At 37.9% G+C, this 23,798-nt stretch overlaps 1 protein-coding gene across 1 annotated transcript in view; it reads left to right on the top strand.

The window, feature by feature from the left end:
- Positions 1-7,056: 7,056 nt before the first annotated feature.
- The window catches only part of CCDC152 (coiled-coil domain containing 152), a 56,244-nt gene continuing 39,502 nt past the window's right edge, over positions 7,057-23,798 (top strand). Inside the window, exons 1-3 of the mRNA XM_043979277.1 lie at positions 7,057-7,143; positions 8,159-8,264; positions 15,888-15,956. Coding sequence (XP_043835212.1) covers positions 7,057-7,143; positions 8,159-8,264; positions 15,888-15,956 — 262 coding nt within the window. The remainder of the gene's footprint in view (positions 7,144-8,158; positions 8,265-15,887; positions 15,957-23,798) is intronic.

Raw genomic sequence — 23,798 nt, 5'->3', positions numbered from 1 at the left:
CATTTTACAACTATTCTATCATTTGATACTCACAACAACCCTGCAAAGTAGGTGCTGTGATTATCCCCATTTTACAGATGAGGAAATCAGACAAATAGAGGTTAAATGACTTGTCTAGGGTCTCATAGCCAGTATGTATCTTAGGCAGACTTTGAACTCAGGTCTTCCCGACTCCAGGCTTCACAGCTCATTTTACAGCTTCCCACAGCAGCCCCCAATACTGTTACTAGCTTTATTTTGCAAGTGAAAAAACTGAGGCTGAGGTGATTTACCGAGAGTTTTAAAACTAGTAAGGGTTTAAGGCTAGATTCAAACTCAGGTCTTCCTGATTTCAAGTCCTATCAGTCAATAAATATTTATTTAGGACCTACTATGCTCCAGGTAGTGTGCTAAATGCTGGGCATACATACAAAGGCAAAAGACAATCTCACAAAGAGCTCACAGTTCTTTATGAGGGAGGAATCCAGCTTTCTTTCTCCTGAACCACCTTGATGCTTTAAATATGTGTGTACATACATAAATACATGTATGTATATATGAGCACACATATATAAATACATGCATCTGTGTATATACACATACATACACACATATATAAAACGTTATTTGTTTCTTACACTGCCCACTCCCATCACTTTACACCCCAATAATACTGTCCCTTTCAGAACACTCTCTTTGTATGCCCTGCTCTCTTCTCTGAAATTGCCACCAGCCTGGAGGAGGCCAAGTAGTGTAAGGTGTGGGAAGACTGAAAAAGAAGGGGAGGCCAGATTATGGAAGGCTTTGGCTGGGAAAGATAATTTTTAATTGATTTCTGAGGCCTTTAGAAAGGCACTGGAGTTATTGAGAGTGTATTTGTGCAGGTTGGGGGAATTTGGAAGGGGTGACTCAGTCAGACCTATGCTTTAGGAAGCTCACTTAGCAGCTTAGCGGAAGATGGTTTGGAGTGGGGAAAGACTTGTGACAGGGAAACCATCCAGCAGGCTATTGAGATAATCCAGGTATGAGGCGTGGTGGGAGTGTGAGAAAAGAAAAGGAGGCCTATTCAGGAGATGTCACAAAGGTGAAATTGATAGGCCTCAGCAACAGATTAGGTATAAGGCATGAGAGAGTGAGGAGTCAAGGATGACACCTAGCTTTCAAGCCTGGGTGTTTGAGAGGATAGTGGTATCCTTGACAGTAGCAGAGAAATTAAGAAAAAGGGAGGGGTTGGGGGGAAGGAGGGAGGATAATGAATTCAGTTTGGGGTATGTTGAGTTTAAATGTCTATAGGATGTCTGATTTAAGATTTGTAATAGGCATTTAGTTATGCAAAACTGGAGATGGTGGAGAGGTGAGGGCTGGCTAAGTGAATCTGAATAAAAACAAAATGATTGCAATAAAGTAGGACCATCAAAGTGGAGTACAGATAAAGGAGTGTGTGCTGAAGAGAAATGAATGATTTGGGACAAATTTGGGCAAAAAAAGAACATACCATCCTTTCAGAGAAATTGAAACTTATTTTTAACACAAAGCCAAATGAGAACATCTTGGGTTTTGATCACTTATTTACAGGTTTATCTCAACCATTTTGATGAAGAAAACTGTCCAAAGTTAATACCTCCCATAAGGTAACAGCACTAGGTAGTAGCACTTGTCAGTTTTCCAGTCTTGCAGAGGATTTGAAATGCATTTCACTGGGTGTCCTGTCACACTTATTTGAATTAATCATGGAATATTTTCATCCACTGCTGCTTTTCTACATATTTCTTTACAAACTCTTCAGAGTTCTTATGGAATTTTTTATGGCTTTTAAAGCTTTCTTCAGCTTGGTCAACCCAAAGTGGGTGGTCATGCTGAGAGGTGGGGAGTGCATTCATCAGTGCTTTGAGGGATTGGACGACTAGTCAGTTTGAAGTACTGACAGATTTTCAGCACTAATTACTGGCAGACACAGCTGCCCTTTTTCATCAGTGTTAAAGTGCTAGATTTTTGTTTTAAGTGTTATCTTAAATGATTTGAATGAATTCTCTGCTTGGAAATTGGTTTTTGTTCTGAAGGCTTCCTTGTATAGAGAGTTATCAGGTTGCCTTTGCTAAGTCAATATATTAGCTTCATCAACTTAGAGGGTAAGGGAGTTTTTCATTACATATTGTTAGATTTCTCAGCATCAGCCTCCTACTGTCTTCAGTCTTAGGTTTGGTGGTGTTGCTGCCCCCAGAATGAAATAGTTTTCATGATGACAGTCTTATAGGTTGAAATGTATACTTTTCTCCTTAAGTTCTACTTTTTAGTTTTTTAGTTGTTCCCTTGAAATTCTTGACCTTTTATTTCTATACATTTTGATACTATTTTTCCTACTTCTATGAAATAACTCCTTAGTTTGTTAAAGCACCATATCTTGTAATTAATTTAGATTATATCATGAAACCCTGGCTGAGTCATTTCCTCTTATTTTTATTAATATCTTTAAATGCAAATAATTTTTTGTGGATTTCTATTTTATCCTACCACATTTTGAGGCTGTTATCTATACTGAATACTTCACTGATTCTCTAGACATTTTTCTTGCTTCTACCCTCAAAGAGTTTACAATTGAATGGGGAGACAACACACAAACAGCTCTGTGCAAAACAAGATATATATAGAATATATTGGAGATAATCTCTGAGGAAGCAGTAACATTAAGGGAGATTTGGAAAGGTTTCATTCAGAAGGTCCATTTTTAGCCAAGACTTGTGTGGGAAAATATGCCCCCTCCCCCCAAAAGCTGATTGAAGTTGTCTGGGGAACAGTTAATGTCTGGGAGGTTAATTTCAGCTGGGAGAAGGGTCAAGTGGGGGGGGGGAGAGTTTAGAGAGCTGCCCCCTTGACCAAGAAGGGAGGAGTTTAGGGGACTGCCCCTTTGACTATACTGCATTCTGATTGGCTAGCGTTTGGTGTCTTGGCTGAAGATTCTAACTGAGAAAGAAGGGAGGGGCCAGCTGGATTAAGAGATAAAAGGGTTCCCGAGTCCCACAATCACCGCCATTTCCATTAGCGACCTGGCCCATTCGTGCCGGAATGTAAATAAAGACCTTTGATACTTCTGCAACACTGAGTCCCAGAAATTTTTAAATGGGGTTTCTCGCAACTTGAAAGAAGCAAGGCAGCTGAGACCAGGAGGAAGGTCTTTGCCTTGCCTTGCCTCACTCAGGGGTGAGGGTGGGCTCTGGCCTGCTTACTACCAAATGGAGAGGCAAAAGTAACTGCATAGTCACTGGGAAATTGAGCTAATGTGGCTCCAACAGGCAGCAATAATTCTTTTATTGGAATTTTTTCCCCTTTCTTATCATCATTTTATGGCCCATTTCTGGTTTTGGGGTAAGGAGCTATAGTTAGAACATCTCACTGTCATCTGGTCAAGTTTCTCCACTAGAAGTCTTCAAGCAAAGTGTGTTTGCATTTGTCAGATATGTTATAGAGGGGAATCTTGATCAGGTACTGATTTAACTAGACGTCCATCTAGTCTAAGGTCCCTTCCAACACAGATTTCTTACAAAGACAAAAAAAATTTATGAAAGGAAATTTAAATTGTCTTATTCAAACATATGTAATTCCTATTTCTTCCACATCTTGAACTTTTCTTCTCTTCAATGAGCTCATAAAGTAAAAAGAAATCCTGACATTAAGTGCTTCTCTTATCTCTTGTCTCTCCCATCCCATATAATCCCACATAGTTTTATAATTTAAACCTGTTAGAGATTTTGGGAAACTGGTTTTAAGTTTCCTAGCATAAGACTTCCCCTGAGTTGAGAGAGAAAAGGTAAATAAAAGACATAAACTTCCACCAAAAGTGAAGAATTTCTCCCTTCCTTCCTTCCCTTCCTCCTTCCTTCCTCTTTCACTTTCTTTCTTGCTTATCGCCTAGGAATTAAAGTTCTTAAAGTCTAGTTAATTAAAGGCATTAATAAAATGACTCAAACAAGAAACAGGACCATTTTAAAAAAGAACTAAGAACAAAATCATAGTCATTGCTTGGGGAATGGCTGAACAAATTGTGGTATATTCATATAATAAAATATTACTTCCCAGTAAGAAATGTCAGATACTAAAAATTCAGAGAAACCTGGGAAGACAATAGGAACTGGTTCAGAATAAATTAAGCAGATCAGGATCATTTACATTATATCTATGACAAAGTAAAAGAAAACAATATCTAAAGACTTCAGAACTGTCATCAGACAATAACCAGTCATGATTTCAGAGGACTTTCAGTAAAGCATGCCTCCTTCTTCTCACTAAAAAGGTGGCAAGGGGCAGCTAGGTGGCGCAGTGGATAGAGCACCGGCCCTGGAGTCAGGAGTACCTGAGTTTAAATCTGGCCTCAGACACTTAACACTTACTAGCTGTGTGACCCTGGGCAAGTCACTTAACCCCAATTGCGTCACTAAAAACAAAACAAAACAAAAAGGTGGCGAACTGTAGTTGTTGAATAAGAGATACATCAATCACACATGGTCTGTGTGTTGATTTTTTGTTTTTGGCTTAACTATACATTTTGTCACCAGAGAAGGTTCTTTTTTCCCCCCTTTGTGTGGAGAAGGGTTGGGAGATGGGACAGGAATGTGATAGTGATTTTTTAAAAAGGGGTATCAATAAAGCATTTATTTTTAAAAAGAAAAAAGGTAATATTAAAAGATCAAGTTTCTTTTCTTGTATAGTTGTTTTAAAAAGATGGTAACAAAATGTTTCACTTATTTCTTTTGAGTCATTCTCCTATGAACCAAAGTATAACTGGGATATTGCTGTCTTTCCTATTTTAAGAATACTCCTGAGGGGCAGCTAGTTGGCATAGTGGATAAAGGATCAGTCCTGGATTCAGGAGTACCTGAGTTCAAATCTGGCCTCAGACACTTGACAATTAACTAGCTGTGTGACCCTGGGCAAGTCACTTAACCCTAATTGCCCCCCCCCTCAAAAAAAAAAAAAGAAAGTGATAGGGAGTCACAAGATTTTTTTGAGTAGAGGGTTGGCATGGTCTGGCCAAAGGAAGAACAAGATGACCTGTATGAGGTGGGGACTCTTTAGTGGCTGGGGCTTTGTATAATCATTCTGATTCACCATCCCATCATGGAGAACTAGAATACAAGCCACCAGTGCCTCACATGTGTTCAAACACTATAGTTCTTAGCATTAGAGGCAATGACTTTTTCTTAGGCATCTACAGTTTGATACTTTTGCCCTCTGTCCAGAGAAAAGGCTTGGCATAAAATCCTTTCCATATTCTCAGGCACAGGAAATAACAAGAAAAGGAAAGGAATGACTAAAAATTTCTCCCGACATCTTTTTTTTAACACAGTGTCCATATTGGCTTGGATACTCTACTGAAGAATTCACTGGAATTCTGGAACAGGGGACTCCATTGCTTCAGACTTCAAGTATCACTAAGGTAGGACAAAAATTGAACTGCTAGACTGTGGTGGATGTTCTCAAGTTCTTTGATTACATCACAGACAAACAAGTATTTAAGCTTTTCCTATCTTGAGAAAGATGTCTTCCCCTCATAAATTCCAGCCTTGAATGCAAAAGGCTTAGAAATTTGAGCAGCACTGACAGAAGACAATGATAAGAGATTAATCCTATTGCTGAATCAGCTGGTGAGTCTAACATTGATAATGTTTCCATATCTTCAGACAAAAAGAAAAAGACCACCAAAATGAAAAATGAAAAAATTGTCGAGAAATTAAGAAATATGCTCAGCATAGGTGACTCCAAGAAAAAAATCTAGCATGTGATTTAGATAACCATCTAACATAGATTGCCTGACCTGCATATGACATGGATAGATAGATGCCTGATCTAGAATCTGACCCAGCCTGTCTCAAAACAGTTGTGATTTCTGCCTTTGTGGGGAACAAGAGGAGAGCCGTGGCTGCATGCTCACTGATGTTGAACCATTTGACGGGTGCCAAGGAGTTGGTAGGAAGGACTTTTCTTTTCTGGTTCTTAACTATGGTTGCAGCACCCACAGAAGCAGTTGCCAGGATGTGTTTCCACAGAGGTTGCTTCCCAGAATGATGACTGTGAGATCTGCACTAAATGCAAGATGGATGGTCTGTGGAATGCTGCCACTTTCAGGACCCTTGGACTTATCTGCCTGTTCAGGTGACAGTTGGTCAGCAGTTGGTGGTAGTGCCAAGGAAGGGTAGGCCTCTTCTCCACAATGATTTCTCTCCTTATCGATGGCTGCATGGGTTGGGCAGAAAACAGACCCAGTGGTCTAGAGGACACTGCTATTCTCAAAGGTCCTAAGGGAAAGTCAGGAAACAGCTTGTACCAGGGGAGTCAAACCACCATCACTACCACCTTGACCACCTAAGACCTGGATAGAGATAACCAAAGATCCTAAACCTAAGATCCTTTAAAATAGCTGTTCCCATTGGTCCTGCTTCTAACCTAGTCACCATCCTGGGAAGCAATTCCTTTAGAGAAGGAGCCAGCTGTCCCCATCAACTGCAGATCAATCACCACCTATAAAGCAAGGAAGCCATAGTAGTTAAAGCAGCAAGGCACCCTAAAGGATCCCATTTGGGTGTGTTGTTATAGAGATGATGAATGAATAAATGAACAAATTAAAAAGTTAGTAAGTGAATGAATGAATGAATGAATGGAAAGCTAGGAGCAATAAAGCATTAAAGACAGAAGGAAAAAAATTCAGGAGACGACACAATGTAATTTTGTTACTACCTTGTTAAATTTAAGTTTTTAACTCTCTGTACAAGTACATTTTCATATGCAATTCGCTTTTTTGTTCTTTGTATATTGAAATATTTGTGTTGATTGCTAAGTTAATAATAAAAAAGGAAAAAATCTGAATAATAAAAGCAAACCTAACAATGTAGTATAATTATGAGTTATCATGATCAAGGCTTGCCTGACCACCTCTTTTTCCTTTCCTTCCACTCCAAGGGCTCCTGAGGTAACAGCTCATCTGATCAATTAATATGTACTAGTAATGTGCTAATAGGAGAGTAGGGTTTCTTTTTTATGGTGTTTTATTCTTTTGTATTAAATATTGTTGTTTTTTCTAGAAATATGAATGAAACTGGTGAAACAAGTGTGAAAAAAATAAGCATGGTGAATCTTGACAAACTTATAAATGACTTCTCACAAATAGAAAAGGTAAGTAGAAATATCAAGTGGTGGTATTTAGATTAAAGGATAAAAAGGGAACTGTGGAGCAGATGGAGAAGGGAGTGTGGAAAGGAAAGAGGAAAATGGATGTGATAAACAAAATATAGAAAAGGAATTGACACAAGCTTTAAATGTACTTGAACTCAGGCATTGGTCAGGTAAGGAATTTGTGGGGGGCAAGGCAATGAGGGTTAAGTGATTTGCCCAGGGTCACACAACTAGTAAGTGTCAAGTATCTGAGGCCGAATTTGAACTCAGGTCCTCCTGAATCCAAGTCCAGTGCTTTATCCGTTGTGCCACCTAGCTTCCCCAAGGAATTCTTTAAGACCAACCTTTCAGCCTTCTTTCCATCTGACTCTACATTAACTTATTCTTTCCATTTTTTATTTCCTAGGAAGGCTAGGTGATTTAATAGAAAGAACACAGATTAAGAGAATAGAGGGGAAAAAACACCAAGAGAGTAGAGGCATGAAATCCAACACAAGATCTGCACTAACTAGCTATGTGACCTAGGGAGAATATTTTAATTTCCCTAAGCCTCATTTTTCTCATCTATAAAATGGTGAGGGAACAAGTTAGACTAGGTCCTTCCAGGTACATAACTCTGTGGTTGTTTTCATTTCCCATTCTCCTTTTCCTTCTCATCTTTCCTTTCTCTTTCTATTTTCATACTTTTCCTTCTATCATTGTTGAAATTCAAAACTGCCCATTTTTGTATTGATTTTCCTAGAAATTTGTGTTTGCTAAAGACAGCCTGTATTATCTTAAGTGCTAGAGATAAAAAAGGGAAGAACATGGCTTTGGTAACTAGGTTGTATAAATATTGACAGTCTAGTCAGCTTTAGAACATATACACTAGGCTTTACATAGTCCTTTCACTATTTAGTATTTAATATCAAATTATCATTTCTGAAAACCCCAATAAGCATCTTGCTTAAGGTAAAAATAGTTAAAATATAGTTTTGGCTTGTCATTAAGTTAAATACATTATCTTTTTCCATAGAGAATATCAGAACTCAGCTCAAAGAACAATAAATTAGATATTCAGTTGGAAAAGAATAACTCTTTGCTAAAATTTATGCAAAACAAAGAGAACTCTGTTAAAGAAGGTAAGAAATTAGTTGTTTCCATAAGAAAATTCTTTATGAAAAACATTTATTAAATTTGTTGATAACCAAATAGAGTATTAAAGGCTAAGTACTGTACTGTACATGGCTCAGATATAACTTTGTAATGAGAGAAGATCAGGGAGCTATGGTGGACCACAAGATAAATATGAACCAGAAGCATTAGCACTGAAAGATTTATAAATAGAAGCGTGTAACACAAAGTATATATGAAATGGACTTCATATATTGAAATCACTCATGTCTAGGATTTTTGTTAAGGAGTGAATATAAAATAACAGGACTAACTTTTTTGCAAACTTGCTGGTATTTGTATGTCCATATGATTGAAGTCCCCTTTAGGGTATTCATTTTTGGAAGTTATACATTATTCCAGTGATGCCACTACTGCTCAAAATATTTTTGGAACTTCATTTTTGAAATTGTCTTTAGAGCCCATAATATATTCTCTTGAATATCATAATTGTTAGTCAGTATTCATACTTTGAATATGGACACGATTTTTGGAAACAGCCTAGAGTAATGCATAATTAAGTTGATAAAGAAATGAGATAATCAAGCTATCTGGGGCAAAAAATGAGATATGAGATGATTAACTGGTTCTAGATCTCAGGGAACAGAAACTGTCACATGCAATTCTGGTATAATGACAGGATTTATTAAAATAAACAAACCACTAATAAAAAGTTGCAACAAGACATATGTTTCTACCTCTTCGCTACCTTTGGGCCCCAATCTTGGTCCAGTTCTGGTAAATGAAGCCATGCATATAATTGTAACTCAGAACATTGCTTCTCAGATTTGAAATGGCCTGAGGGGTTTAGGGTCTATGTGGTTTTGCACAGAGGTAGCCAAAATAAGCTGCGATTGTATACCTATCTAGGGTAAGGGGACTCTAGGTTCCTTTGATATACCAATCATGAATATGTTAGATAAGGATAAACAATGGAATTGGTAGATTCCCTTTGGTATCAGGGGCTGCACTTTCAGACCCATTTACTATTCTAACTATTTTGGTCTACCTGTGACCCTTCTTTTTCTAAGGGAAGGGACCCATTCTAACCAACCTGCATCAAGTGAGATTTATTTTCCACTTATTCCTTTTCCTCTAGGGATTTATCTGCCTGCTTCCCTTTCAACCACCTAGATTTCTAGCTTTTGTTGGCACATTCCAAAAGAAATGAGTATATAATCCTTTTGATGTTTCTAAAAAGATTTTTTTACTATTAATAAGGGGGAAACTAACCAGAGTAAAACAAACAAAAACCTACTTCCCATATATGCCTATATATGTTACTTCCTTTTCCTCTTTAAAGAGAGAGTCAAAGTCAACAATCAGTAATAGTCAGTAAACCTTTATTTAGTACCTGCTATGTGCCAGACATTGTGCTAAGCACTAGGTTCCAAATATACGGGGAAAAAAAACCAATCCCTGCCCTCAAAGAGGTCACAGCTGGGGCAGCTAGGTGGCGCAGTGGATAGAATACCGACCCTGGAGTCAGGAGGACCTGAGTTCAAATGCGGCCTCAGACACTTAACACTTACTAGCTGTGTGACCCTGGGCAAGTCACTTAACCCCAATTGCCTCACTAAAAACAAAAAACAAAAAAAACGAAAGAAAAAAAAAAGAGGTCACAGCTTAATAGGGGAGACAATAAGGAAATATGGACAAATAAGCTGTATTCAAGATAACTTGGAAATAATTAAAAGAGCTAAGACCCTAGAACTTAATGATGTTGAGAAAGGCATCCAGTAGAAGATGGGATTTTACTTGGGGCTTAAAGGAAGCCAGTAAGTAGAGATGGGGAAGAGAACATTCTAAGCATGGGGGGCAGCCAGAGAGAATGCTGAGCCAGGGTGATGGACCATCATGTTCACACAACAGCCAGAAGGCTGGTATTCTTGCATTGAAGACTACATGGCAAGGAATGATGTATAAGAAGACTAGAAAGGTAGAGAGGAGCTGATTTCTGAAGGGGTTTGAATACCAAACAATTTTGTATTTGATCTAGGAGGCAACAAGGAGCTGCTGGAATTTATTGATGGAGACTGGGATGGGAACATGGGGAGAATGTGGTTGTTTGGGCCTGTGCTTTAAGAAAGTCAAATGCTGGGCAGCTAGGTGGTGCAGTGGATAAAGCACTGGCCCTGGATTCAGGAGGGCCTGAGTTCAAATCTGGCTCCAGACACTTGACACTTACTAGCTGTGTGACCCTGGGCAAGTCACTTAACCCTCATTGCCCCACCAAAAGAAAAGAAAAGAAAGAAAGTCAAATGCTTTAAGTATTGAAGTTATAGGTTTAATAATATATTTTTCATTTTTGCTAACATCTATGCTAAACTCCCAATGCTAGTGTATATCAAGTTAAGCACGATATTATTTTGGGATTTTGCCACACTAATCAAGTCCATTAGTTACCAGCTCACTTATTTCTGCTCAGGTGAAAAGTTTCCTTTCCATCTGTTTTTTTGGGACCAAGATACCTATAGGAGTTTTTCATTTGCTGCTGCAAAACTTGAGTTAAAAACTGGTAAAGTAACTATTTAGGATTTCTAAACATGGTTATACAAATGAGATTGGAAGTAGCAAACACTGCTTTTTACTTTTTTCTTTTTTATCATTATAAATTTGGCCAACATCAACAGGCACAAAAATTTCATTATATAAAGAAGAATGGAAAAAGAAGACTGCATATGACACTGTGAAACTCCATACTTAGAAACTGTTTTTTCAAATGTATATTAAATTCAACATGGTAGTTCCCACACTGCTTGTCTCTGTACCCTTCTAAACTTTTCTCTCTTGTATTCTGTGTATTTTAAATGTTTCATTGATACTCTTTTCTTCCTTTCTTTTTTAGTATCACTATCAAAATTTTCCTACCCCCATCCCTAAATTTTCGTCCATGCCCCATTTTTAAAAAGCTCCCCCTTAAAATAGATTAGTAAAATTAAACAAAACAAATCTGTGCATTAGCTAGGTCTACAAATCTTTCACTGCATCACATCTCTGCCAAGAGGTAAGAAATAGGCTTCCTTATCAATCTTCCAAAGTTGTGACTGATTAATCAATCAACAAGTAGTTATTAATTGCTTACTATATGTTAGAAACACAAGATCAAGGAATAAAATTAACTATTCATGAGGAACTTATATTCTAATAGGGAAGACAATATGTCATATACAAGTTACATGTATATGACAACCTTTTATATCTAGGTCAAGTATCCATTTAGAGTTTATTAAAAATATGAAATGAAACTCTGATCTAACCCAAATTTTTACCACACTGCTTTCCACTTTTCCTAGAAGTTTTTGTAAAAATAATGAGATAGAGTACTTATCCCAAGAGTTGCAATCCTTGATTTTATTGGACATTCTGCTATCAATTTATCAATTATTTGGGGGTCTTAAAGACCTAATCTGTTCCACTGATTAATTTTTCTATTTTTGAACAAGTATTGAATAGTTTTGATGATTACTACTTTGTAGTATTGTTTGAGATCTGCCAGGCCCTCTTCCATGCCAGTTTTTAAAATTATTATGGGGGCAGCTAGGTGGCGCAGTGGATAGAGCACCAGCCCTGGATTCAGGAGGACCTGAGTTCAAATCTGGCCTCAGACATTTAACACTTACTAGCTGTGTGACCCTGGGCAAGTCACTTAACCCCAATTGCCTCACCAAAAAAGGGGGAAAAAATTATTATGGTCGGAGTTGGGTGACATGCCCAGAGTCGAGCAGTGGGTGAGTGTCTTGTGTCTGGAGCTGGATTTGGGCCCAGGTCCGCCTGGGTCCAGTGTGGGTGCTTTGTCCACTATGTCACCTACTGCCCCATGATGACATCTTTAGGGTAAAATACTCTTTATCTTTTACTTTCCCTTTTCCCTTCTTCAAACCTTCAGAATAGAACCTCGGTTTCTACACTGACCACCACCTCCCAGGGTTAGACTCTACTAGATTTTCAAGGTTTGGAGCACTATATCTTCAGGACCCTCTCTAACATCTCAGGACAGACTGTCAGGGACCTCAAAGCCCCTGGTCTTGGGCTGCATTGGTCTGAATACTGCAGCACCACCTGTTAGGCACCATGCTGGTCCCTGCCCAGTGCTGGAAACAGCACAGAAGGAGGATTTTCAAGGATCCCACCCAGAAGTTTTCAGATCATGGGAGATTTCTCAAGAGCGCCCTCTGCTCTTGCTGTCTTCAGGCTACATGATCCTATCTCACTGAATCTCACATTGCTTGGGGAGCACCATTTCTTCTTACCTATGGACTTTGTGTTGACTTCTTGTGCAGTTCAAATTGGTCTTTTGTGCAATTACTTGTAGTTTCTCATTAGTTTTTTATCATTGTTTAGTCTGATGCAAATTTCAGGATTTTGGTGGTATTGGTCAGGGAACTAAAGCGACCAGCTTCCAGTTCAGGTAGCCATCTTAGCAGGAAGTCAGTGGTTGCCTTTCTTTTATCAGAAATGTTGTATTAGAAACAACCAGTTCAAATCCAACAGATACTAAAATGGTTACAGGAAGACCTATTAAAGGAGAATCTGTCAAGTGGTTACCTGAGAGAGCATGCATCAACAAGCTATCAATATATGTATTTATTAAATGCCTACTATGTGCCAGGCACTGTGCTACTTGTAGAGATATAATGACAAAAATCAAACAGAAGTAAAGCAAATGTCCTGGTGCTATCATAGATATTTGAGAATATAGGTCTAATATGCCGGTAGGATCACGGTTTTCTTTTACCAGCTTTTCTAGTCCTTAGGTATACAACCATAGGTGTACATTTCCAGGGCATGAAGACAGGTGGAGGAGAATTGGGATTTAAGTCTTTTCCATCTCCCTGTAATTCTGTTCAGCAAAAGATTAGTGAGGAGTTGGATTATCTAGGAAATTTTATGGGGAAACTACTGCTTAATGTCAAAAATTATGTATGGGCAGCATCAAATTGTCCCTATGCTCATGAGGCAGAGCACTGATAGAATGACCAAGAATTCATGAAGTAAGGCGTCTAAGAGAAGTGATATAAGGATTAAGAAACAGAATTAAGTCAAACAAAATGTGCGCACGCACGTGTGTGCGTATGTGTGTGTGTGTGTGTGTGAGAGAGAGAGAAACATTGTAAGATTTTATAGTGTTTGAATTATACCTTGACTAGGACAGCTGGTGGCACAGTAGATAGAGTGCTGGGCCTGGAGTCAGGAAGACTCATCTTCCTGAGTTCAAATGTGGCCTCAGACACTTACTAGCTGTGTGACCCTGGACAAGTCACTTAACCCTGTTTGCCTCCATTCCTCATCTGTAAAATGAGCTGCAGAAGGAAATAGTAAACCACTCTAGTATCTCTGCCAAGAAAACCCCAAATGGGGTCATGAAAAATCAGACAGGATTGAAAAACTACTGAAAACATAAAGTCCCAATACTTAAAATACAAGACACTGGTTAGGAATTTAGTATAATGATCCCTTAGTTTGGAATTTGTTTATTTTCTCATTCCAAAGTAATTACTGGGTTACTAACCCATTCAATCAGGGCAACACATATTCGTTGTTTAGTTTGATCTGATATTGGCTCAAGAAGAGCACTTGGACCCTAAAAACTATAGAGATTAAGATTTACAAAGAAAAAAAGCTATAATTCTTATATCCTGAATTATGCTGTACTTTAATTTGTGTTCTTCTTGTAGTGTAGCTTTTTAAAGAAGCACGTAGAACTGTGTGAGTTTATATTACAGTATCATGCATTACAGGAGGTCCATCTTGTGTTCATGTACTAAAATTACACATTTTGAAACACTAAAATACTATACTTTTCCAGTATTCTGCCTCTGCACTTGATTATTCTCTAGTCCAGAACTGAGTCACTTGCCGTATAACCAGTAGTTTCCATATGAGCTGCTGGAGCCTCACCTTAAAAAAGTATATAAGCCTTTAAATTAGGGGAATAAATTGACAAAGAAAGAAGGAAAGGAAGGAGGAGGGAAGAAAGGAAATCAATATTGATTAAGCATCAGCTATCTCCTGGGCATTGTGCTAAGTGCTTGACAAAATATCTCATTTAAACCTCACAACAACCCTGGGAGGTGGATGCTATTATTATCCCCATTTTACAGATGAGAAACTAAAGCAGATGGAAGATAACTGACTTGCTCAGGACCACCTAGCTAATAAATACCTGAGGCCAAATTTGAACTTCAGTCTTGCTAACTCTACCTAGTGCTCTATCTACTAAGGCATCTATCTGCCTAGGTATATAGTTGGCAACTAACACTTTGGTTCCTGGGAACATCAGGAAGATGAGACCAACCCTTATTCCTATGGAAAAAAGATAAATAATAGCAATAGTTGCATTGTGGGGGCTCTTTGTTGTTGCAAAGCATTCACATTATTGACTTGCTTTATGGTAGTATATACTGATTATATGTAGGGCTTCACCTCATTTAAGGTATAAAGTATGATTTTCTCCCCAAACTGGGCATACTCACAAACTGGGCTATGGATTTATAGAAGCCAGCGCTTCAGTGTATATTCACTATTTACTAAGCCATAGACTTAAAGGTGAAATTCTTTTTATATTAGTCTTTTAAACATACCAAAAGTTATTTTCTGTTTTGAAGTTTTTAGCATTATAAACTGAGGTAGTGTCATTATAAACTAACCCTGTTACTGTATGCCTCAGAAGTGTTATGGTTTTATGATATAAAAACATTTATAGCAGCTCTTTTTGAAGTATCAAAGAATTGGAAATTTGAGGGTATGTTCATCAGTTGGAGAATGACAGAGCAAGTTTTGGTATATGACTAATGGAATACTATTGTGCTATAAGGAATGAAGAATGAAGTGGTTTCATAAAAACCTAGGAAGACTTACATGAACTAATGTAAAGTGCATTACGCATTGTAAAGATAATGAACTTTGAAATGCTTAGTAACTCATCAACACAAGGACCAATCACAGTTCCAAAGGACTCATGATGAAATATGCTACCCACCTCCAGAAAGAGAACTGATGGATTCAGAGTATAGATTAAAGCAAATTTTCTTCTATTTCTTTTTCTTTTTTTGGTTTGGATATGTGGGTGGGGCAGGGAATATGGCTAATATGGAAAAAATTTGCACATATATACATGTTTTAATGGAATTTTTTTTTCTTTGGTGAGGCAATTGGGATTAAGTGACTTGCCCAGGGTCACACAGCTAGTAAATTGGCAAGTGTCAGAGGCCGGATTTGAACTCAGATCCTCCTGAATCCAGGGCTGGTGCTCTATCCACTACACCACCTAGCTGCCCCATGGATTTTATTTTTGCTGCCTTCTCAGTGGACAGTACAGGGGGAAGGAAGAAAGAGCAAATTTGAAACTGGAAATAAAATAAAATTGAATTTTTTTTCAAAAGAAAGCCCATGCCTTAATACTAGAATATGCATGGCTAACAACTATGTCTTTTATTCATTTATATATAATTTTCTTTGAGATACATAGCTTTTTTATTAAGTAGTTAATATTTTCACTTAAGATATTCTTTCTTAAACATTGCAACAAAATAGTTGCCAAAAGTAAGTTTAAATGTTTACAAATGAATTTTTTCACTTTTATTTTTTAGAATGTACTGCTTTGCAGAATGTGATCAATGGACTGCAGGAAACCATTGAAAATCAATATGATTTGAAAGGTAAATTTTTAAAAGTTGGACTTTAGTTCATTTCATCCAAGACATAGAACTCATTTACTTTAGAACCTCTGAAAAAAATAAAACCTTAACCCCATTAACAGTAAAGGCACTTTAATTTGGCTTTATTTAGCTCTACTCTTTAAAATAATGGATACTTGACATTTAAAAGCCTTTCTTAAATTATTAATAAAATATTTTAAGAGGCCCCATGTTGGGTCAGAGCAGTGGTCCGTCCTTCCTAGAATTCTCTCTTTTGAAAATGTCATCAGGGAATACTTTCAGGTTAATCATAGCAAGTACTTTAATCAACTTCAGAAAGTTAAAGATGTTTCTACTCTGAACATTTCTTAGCTTCCTTTAATAGGTCTATATATTCTTAAAGGAAAATGTTAGTGGTTAATGTTAGTGTTTGATATTTTCCTTATTCAATGGGTTTGGAGGCTTTTTGGTTATGGGCTGAGATCATATTTTATAAACATAACTTAAAAAACATTTGGGCCATACAATTGTCCGTGGCACAACTCCATGTTCTAGAAACTCCTTGTTCTAGAAACCCCAAAATTGGTCCAGCTCCTGTCATATTTTTGTGATGATCTTAATCAAATGGACAGACCAACCACTCTTGCCCTTTTCTGATTCAGCTACAGATATGTCTGTCACTTGTCAATTTTAGCTTAAATTAAATAATTTATCATACTTAAACCATTGTTTTACAAGTACCTCATATACATGTGTCATTGCAAATTTCTTAAGGAAACAATTAGACAAGAAATTTATATGATCATAGGATTTATCCTCCTTAATTAGAAATACTTCTAATTAACTTCTTATCTTTTTTCCCTAAAGTTCCCTCCTGAAACATAGATGGAGCCAAAAAAACATACATAACAATTTGAGAGTTCCTTGTCCCAAAATCAAAGACCTACATTCAATTTGGGGTAAAATATATTCTCCCATGGAAATTAATGAATTAATGGAATTTTGAATGCCAAATTCTATAACTGGATTAAGTGGTTTCTTATGGCCTATCATTTTAGAGTTTGGGCGAATCTAAATAAAGCTATCTCAGGGTTTCTCTAAAAGCGATAATCTGGTACATGTTTAAAGTAAAACCTTTTAATGGCTTAGGTAAAGTTCTGAATCTATGTTAAGCCTCATTTTTGTTTAAAGGAATATTTAAAAGGATCATCACCTTTGCTTAAAAGAATGTGAGATCCTGTAATTGGAGGGAAAAGAAAATGGTATTTTTTTTAAAAATGTGAGATATTTCACAGATCTGTAAATAAGTTCATGTGTAACCATTAACTCAAAATGTCTAATAGTACCTGTCAATAAAATATATCAATCAGTAATTTAATTTTTGCCACACTTCTCCAGTGTGCTAAGCAATGGTTGGGTCAAGGATCTAGCCACATGGAATAATAGAAAGTCTCCCTTACTAGAGTCAGGAGAGAACTGGTTTCACTTACAAGCTGACTGACATGGAACAAGTAAATCACTTACCTTTCTGAGCTTCAGTTTTCTCATTTGTAAAATGGGAATAGTAATAACTGAAGTACTTTCCTCACAAGCTTTTTTGTAAGGATAAAATGCAATAATATATGTAAAACACTTACAAACTTTAATATGTGATCCCCAGGATTGATGCAACTAACTTTTGGGTATGCCTTTCTTTGCTAACTGCTCCATATGAATGCTTTATCAGTGAGGACAATTGTTCCCAGTGCATTTTTCCAGGTTGAGAAAAAGTATATGCTGGACTTTGAAATTTCTTCAGAAAATAGTCCTACTCTTGCCATCTTAATTTCCCATCCTCTCTCAACAGAAGTTGATGGATCCTCTAGAGGACCACATCTGTGGCTGTTTCACAAGCTTTGGCACGGGGGGGGGGGGGGCCTCTTTATTTATACTGGACATTTTCTTCCTCCCCTACATTCTGGCAGTGACATACGGAAAAGTGGTTGGGGTCCTGTGCCAAGGTACAGAACTATATTTTGGCAGTGCCTCTGCAATTTCACAGTATGAATGAAAAATTGGGTTTTTCATGTCCTCCTGAATGATTTCATGATGGAATTAATCAGATTTTCAAAGAAAAAAAATATCACTGCCAGGAACCATGAAAGATCATGCTTTTGTTACTATTTGCCTAATCCTAGGATCATGTGGAACAATATACATGAACTACATCTAATGTGTTGGATCTGTATTATTACTGGAGCAAGAGAGCTGAAAAAAAGGTTGATCAAAAAATTGAGAACCTTTTCTAATTTGGCAATAGTCGCTTGTCTGCTTCCTATTGCCCTTTTATATCATCCTTCCCTCTTTGGGCTTCATTGTATCCCAGATACTAAAGACTCCCAGATTGTAGGGCCCCTGATGCCTGAGGTCATATGTTTTCTACAAAACGATCAAATTCCTATGTTGCTCCTGTGAAGCATCCCACAGATGTTCTCATCTCTTCACCTAATCTCATCTCACCTACTCTAGAGGTACCTTGAGAGATATGTATGTAGGCAGGTCAATTAGATAGAACATTGGAGTGCTTATTATGTGCCAGGCACTGTGCTAAGTGTTGAGGATACAAATGTAAGCAAGTCAAATAGTTCCTGCCCTCAAGGAATTTACATTCTAATGGAGGAAGATAACACATAATGAGGAGGTGAAAAGGGGTAGGATATGCATGTAGCGGTAGCATTTGGAAATGCTGGAAAATGACACAGAAGCCTAGTTCCAAGGAAGTTAAGTCAAAAAGTTCACTTGTTAGAACCTAAGAAATAGCATAGGAAAGAGTATTAGGGCCTCACTGGTGTATGTAACTGAAATTTTACATGTGACCTAAAGAGCTGATTCAATTATTCATCTTTATGACTGTAAAGAATTAATTGTTATTTGAGGTTTTTATGCCGTAGAGCACACTGGCCTGGGGCTCTGCAAACAGCACGGTGCTCCACCCATTGGTTGTAGCCGTTGCCATGGCGCTAGCACCCCACATCATCACCACTCGACGCCTATATGGGCCTGGCAAAATTACAATGATTGGAAGCCTAGTGAGGGCAATCATGTGACTGTCAGAGTGGCCATCCAATTGACTGGGGGCTGTGGGGTTTCTGGGATTGGGGGAAGAGAATTGGGCATTCTAGCTGGAGGCTGGACGGCAACAGGAGTTCTTCTGAGTATTCTCAGCTGATTCCTGGGCGGTGTTATTTTTTCAGGTTGTATAATTTTCCTTTCCCCATTTTATTTCCTTTCCCTTGATCCTACTAATCCTGTTTGTGCTTCTTTTTTTTAATTTCATTCTTGTTAAAATAAATCCTGTACTGTTTTGAGGGAGGCTGCGAGTCTCCTTCCTTGCCCCAATATTGTGGCGAGCCACTTAGCTAACACTCCCCAATTAAAAATTGGTCCCCATGTGACAAACCAGGAAAATATTTCTCACACTGCATTTAGTTATTTCTTGTTCAGGGGTCTATAAATTTAATTAATACCAATCTAGTCTAAATTAAATCTAAATAATTTGACCTGTTTATTAGTTGGAAGTTAACTGTTCCTTTGGCAGCTACTGTTTCACTAACCCTCCCCCATTCCCTATGCTATAACCTGTGGGCATTTCCAGAGGATCAAAGATTTTCCAGACACCCAAAACCTCGTCCTACCCCTTGCTACTAATGTGATGTTAGTTAAGTTATTTAACCTGTCGTTAGATCACTTCTCTCATCTGTAAAATGAGGGGGTTGGATTCATTGATTTCTAAGATTCCTTCTTGATCCTATGATCTGCCTCTGACACTTGACACTTGCTAGCTGTGTGACCCTGGGCAAGTCACTTAACCCTCATTGCCCTGCCAAAAAGAAAAAAGGAGATCCTTATGGATGAAAATTATATGGCAGGGGCAGCTAGATGGTGCAATGGATAGAGCACCGGCCCTGGAGTCAGGAATACCTGAGTTCAAAACCGGCCTCAGACACTTAACACTTACCGGCTGTGTGACCCTGGTCGAGTCACTTAACCCCAATTGCCTCACCCAAAAAAAAAAAAAAAAGAAAGAAAATTATATGGCATGGCCTTCTCCCCCCCCCCCCCCACTGTTTTTTGGGTTTGGGGTTTTTTTGGCGAGGCAATTGTGGTTAAGTCACACAAGCTAGTTAAGTATCAGGTGTCTGAGGCCGGATTTGAACTCAGGTCCTCCTGAATCCTTGGCCAGTGCTTTATCCACTGCACCACCTAGCTGTCCCAATATGGGCCTTTTTTTTTTCCAGGGCAGTGAGGGTTAAGTGACTTGCCCAGGGTCACACAGCTAGTTAAGTGTCAAGTGTCTGAGGCCAGATTTGAACTCAGGGAGTCCTGAATCCAGGGTCGGTGCTTTATCCACTGTGCCACCTAGCTACCCCTGGGCTTTTTTTTTTTTTAAGGAACCTAAATTCATCAGAAGAAAAAAAAAGTTATTGTAACATGAAGTATCAGTATATTGTAATTTACTCTATGTGATCACTGCCCAATTAGAAACAGTATTGGATTTAACAGATGCTCTGGTAAGATACTTTACAATAATTGTTATTTTCCCCTTTATTTATAAACCAGTATTTGGATGATTATTTCAATTTTAATTCTAAATTCATTGGATTGTGTTTGTGAACACCTAATTTTACTTTAACCATGGAATTATTTTTTCTAAATTTTGGTAACGACAATAGAATACCCATCAAGATCACTAGAAATAAGCTTAATTGGGAGAAAAGTATGATCACATTCTTCTCTATTTGGGATTCATTCTTGATTTAAGTCCCTAACTATTTGCTTCTTTGCCTCAATCATCTCTTTAAACTTCCCAGTTTTACTCAAATATCCATTATGAAGCATTGCAAAAACATCCAGTAAAAAAAAAAATTAAAACTAAGGAAATTAATCCATTTATAATAAATACACTGCTAAGGCTGTCAATTGATTGTGTGTCATCCACTACTGGTTGCATTCAGTGATTGGTTCTAGATGAATAAGAGGTTAATTTTTTGGTTCTGTTTAAGGAATTTCCAGTGGTTATCTACATTAACTGAGTTTGCACCTAATGTGCAACTGACACAAATTTTTTTTAAAAAATGAGTTTGTTGTACGTGCTTGGCTACTCTGCAGGACCCCTTAGACTGCTTCTTGAAATCCCAGGTTTCTCAAGTACAGTATTTGAAAAATGCTGCTCTTACATACATGGGAAATGAACTACTCTGGGACTTTATCAGGAATTTTGGTGGATATTACTTGGTCAGCTTAAATCAAAATAGCATTATCCAAGTAGTCACATAGCACTTCAGAGCAAAGAAAATCCAGACCATCTTAGAGAACATAAATATCACAAAGTTAGGCAACCAAATCATTGATAGTTAAGAAAGGGGCCAAGGAAGTCACAAGGCAGCTTTGGTGTTAAGGTCAGCAGAAAAACATCTAAGTGTTTTCTCTTTCTATAGCTGTAAGAGAATTATAAACAGCTTAGAAAAAGACCAAGCATAGAAGGTGGGGCCAATATAACAGATTAGAGGCTACCCATCTGAATTCTTTCAACATTCTCCTCCAAACAACTTTAAAATAACACCTCAAATCAAATTTTGGATCATCAGAGCCAATAAAATGTCATGATGAGATAGTCTTCTGGCCTTAGAAAACTTGGGAGGGTGGCAGGAGAAGCTTATTCCACTGGGGTTAAATCCTAGCTAGCACCTACATGTATGCAGTGGCAGCAATAGCAATTGCAGCAGCAGCTTTAGGACCTCTCAATCCAAAAAACAGTAAGGGGACTGGACAGATTGGTCAGAAGAAGATTACAGGGGACCCTTTGCTGGCACTGGGTACAACTGGAACTGATTGGTAACTCTATTTTTTTTTTAGTGAGGCAGTTGGGGTTAAGTGACTTGCCCAGGGTCACACAGCTATTAAGTGTTAAGTGTCTGAGGCTGGATTTGAACTCAGGTAACTCCTGACTCCGGGGCTGGTACTCTATCCACTGTGCCACCTAGCTACCCCTGATTGGCAACTCTATTGCCCAATAGCAGTTCTGATTCATAGTTCCAGGGCACAGAGGAGCACTGGGGCGCGACCATGTGAAAATAACTACAAGCAAAACCTCAAAGAAAAATGCAGATTTAACACAAGCTTGATAAGAATTCCTAGAGGAGCAAAAGAAAGAGCTTAGAGTGGTAGAGAAAAAATTCAGAAAAGAAATGAGATACAAGAAAATTATGAAAAAAGAATTAACAGCTTGGTAAAAGAAGCAAAATAACACCTTAAAGAATAAAATAACACCTTAAAAAACAGAATTGGGGGGCAGCTAGGTGGCACAGTAGATAGAGCACCAGCCCTGGAGTCAGGAGGACTTGAGTTCAAATCCAACTTCAGACACTTAACACTTACTAGCTGTGTGACCCTGGGCAAGTCACTTAATCCCAATTACCTTGGCAAAAAACAAAACAAACAAACAAACACCAAACCCCCCCCCCAAAAAAAAAAAACCAACAGAATTGGTCTAATGGTAAAAGAGGCACAAAAATTCACTGAAGAAAGAGCACCTTAGAAGCAGATTAGGCCAAATAGGAAATGACATACAAAAACTCACTGAAGAAAATAATTTCTTATAAATTAGAATTGGGCAAGTAGAGGCTAAGAACTCCCTGAGACATCAAGAAACAGTGTTTTTAGGGGGCAGCTAGGTAGCACAGTGGATAAAGCACCAGCCCTGGATTCAGGAGGACCTGAGTTCAAATCCAGCCTCAGACATTTGACACTTACTAGCTGTGTGACCCTGGGCAAGTCATTGCCCTGCAAAAAAAAAAACCAGGGTTTTTTTTTTAGTCAAAAGAATGAAAAATAGAAGAACATGTGAACTATCTCACTGGAAAAACAACCGACCTGGAAAATAGATCTAGGAGAAATAATTTAAGAATTATTGGACTACTTGAAAACCATGATCAAAGAAAGGGCCTAGACATCATATTTTAAGAAATCATCAAGGAAAACTGCCCTGATATTTTAGATCCAGAAGGTAACATAGGAATTGAAAGAATCCACCAATCACCTCCTTAAAGAGATCCCAAAGTGAAAACACCCAGGAATATGATAGCCAAATTCCAGAGCTCCCAGGTTAAAGATGAAATACTTCAAGTAGCCGGAAAGAAACAATTCAAATACCATGGAGCCACAACCAAGAACACACAAGATTTATCAGCTTCTACCTTAAAGGAGCAGTGGGCTTGGAATATGATATTCTGGAAGGCAAAGGAGCTAGGATTACAACCAAGAATCACCTACCCAGCAAAACTGAGTATAATCTTTCTGGAGGAAAAAAATATACTTAATGAAATAGAGGACTTTCAAGCATTCCTGATGAAAAGGCCAGAGCTGAATATAAAATTTGACATTCAAACAAAAGATTCAAGAAAAACATAAAAAGGCAAACATGAAAAAGTAATTATAAGGATCACAATAAAGTTAAGCTGTTTATATTCCTATATGAGATGATACATGTGATTCCTAAAAACTCTATCATTATTAAGGCAGTTAAAAAGAATTTACATAGGCAGAGGGCATGAATATGAGTCGATTATATTGGAATGAGCTTCAGAAAAAATGAAGGTGTGAGAAAAAGGAATGCACTGAGAGAAGGGGGAAGGGAGAGGTAGAATGGGGAAAATTTTCTCCCATAAAAGAGGCATTCAAGGAATAGCTTTTATAGTGGACAGGAAATGAGGGGTGGAAGTAGCAGACAGTGCTTGGGCCTCACTCTCATTGAAATTGGTTCAAAGAGGGAAGACTATATTTACACACTCAATTTGTATAGAAATGTAACTTACCCAGTGGGGA

This window comes from Dromiciops gliroides, chromosome 1 (genome assembly GCF_019393635.1).
Source record: "Dromiciops gliroides isolate mDroGli1 chromosome 1, mDroGli1.pri, whole genome shotgun sequence".
In the NCBI taxonomy this organism is placed as follows: domain Eukaryota; kingdom Metazoa; phylum Chordata; class Mammalia; order Microbiotheria; family Microbiotheriidae; genus Dromiciops; species Dromiciops gliroides.
This window is presented reverse-complemented; position numbering and strand designations above follow the sequence as displayed.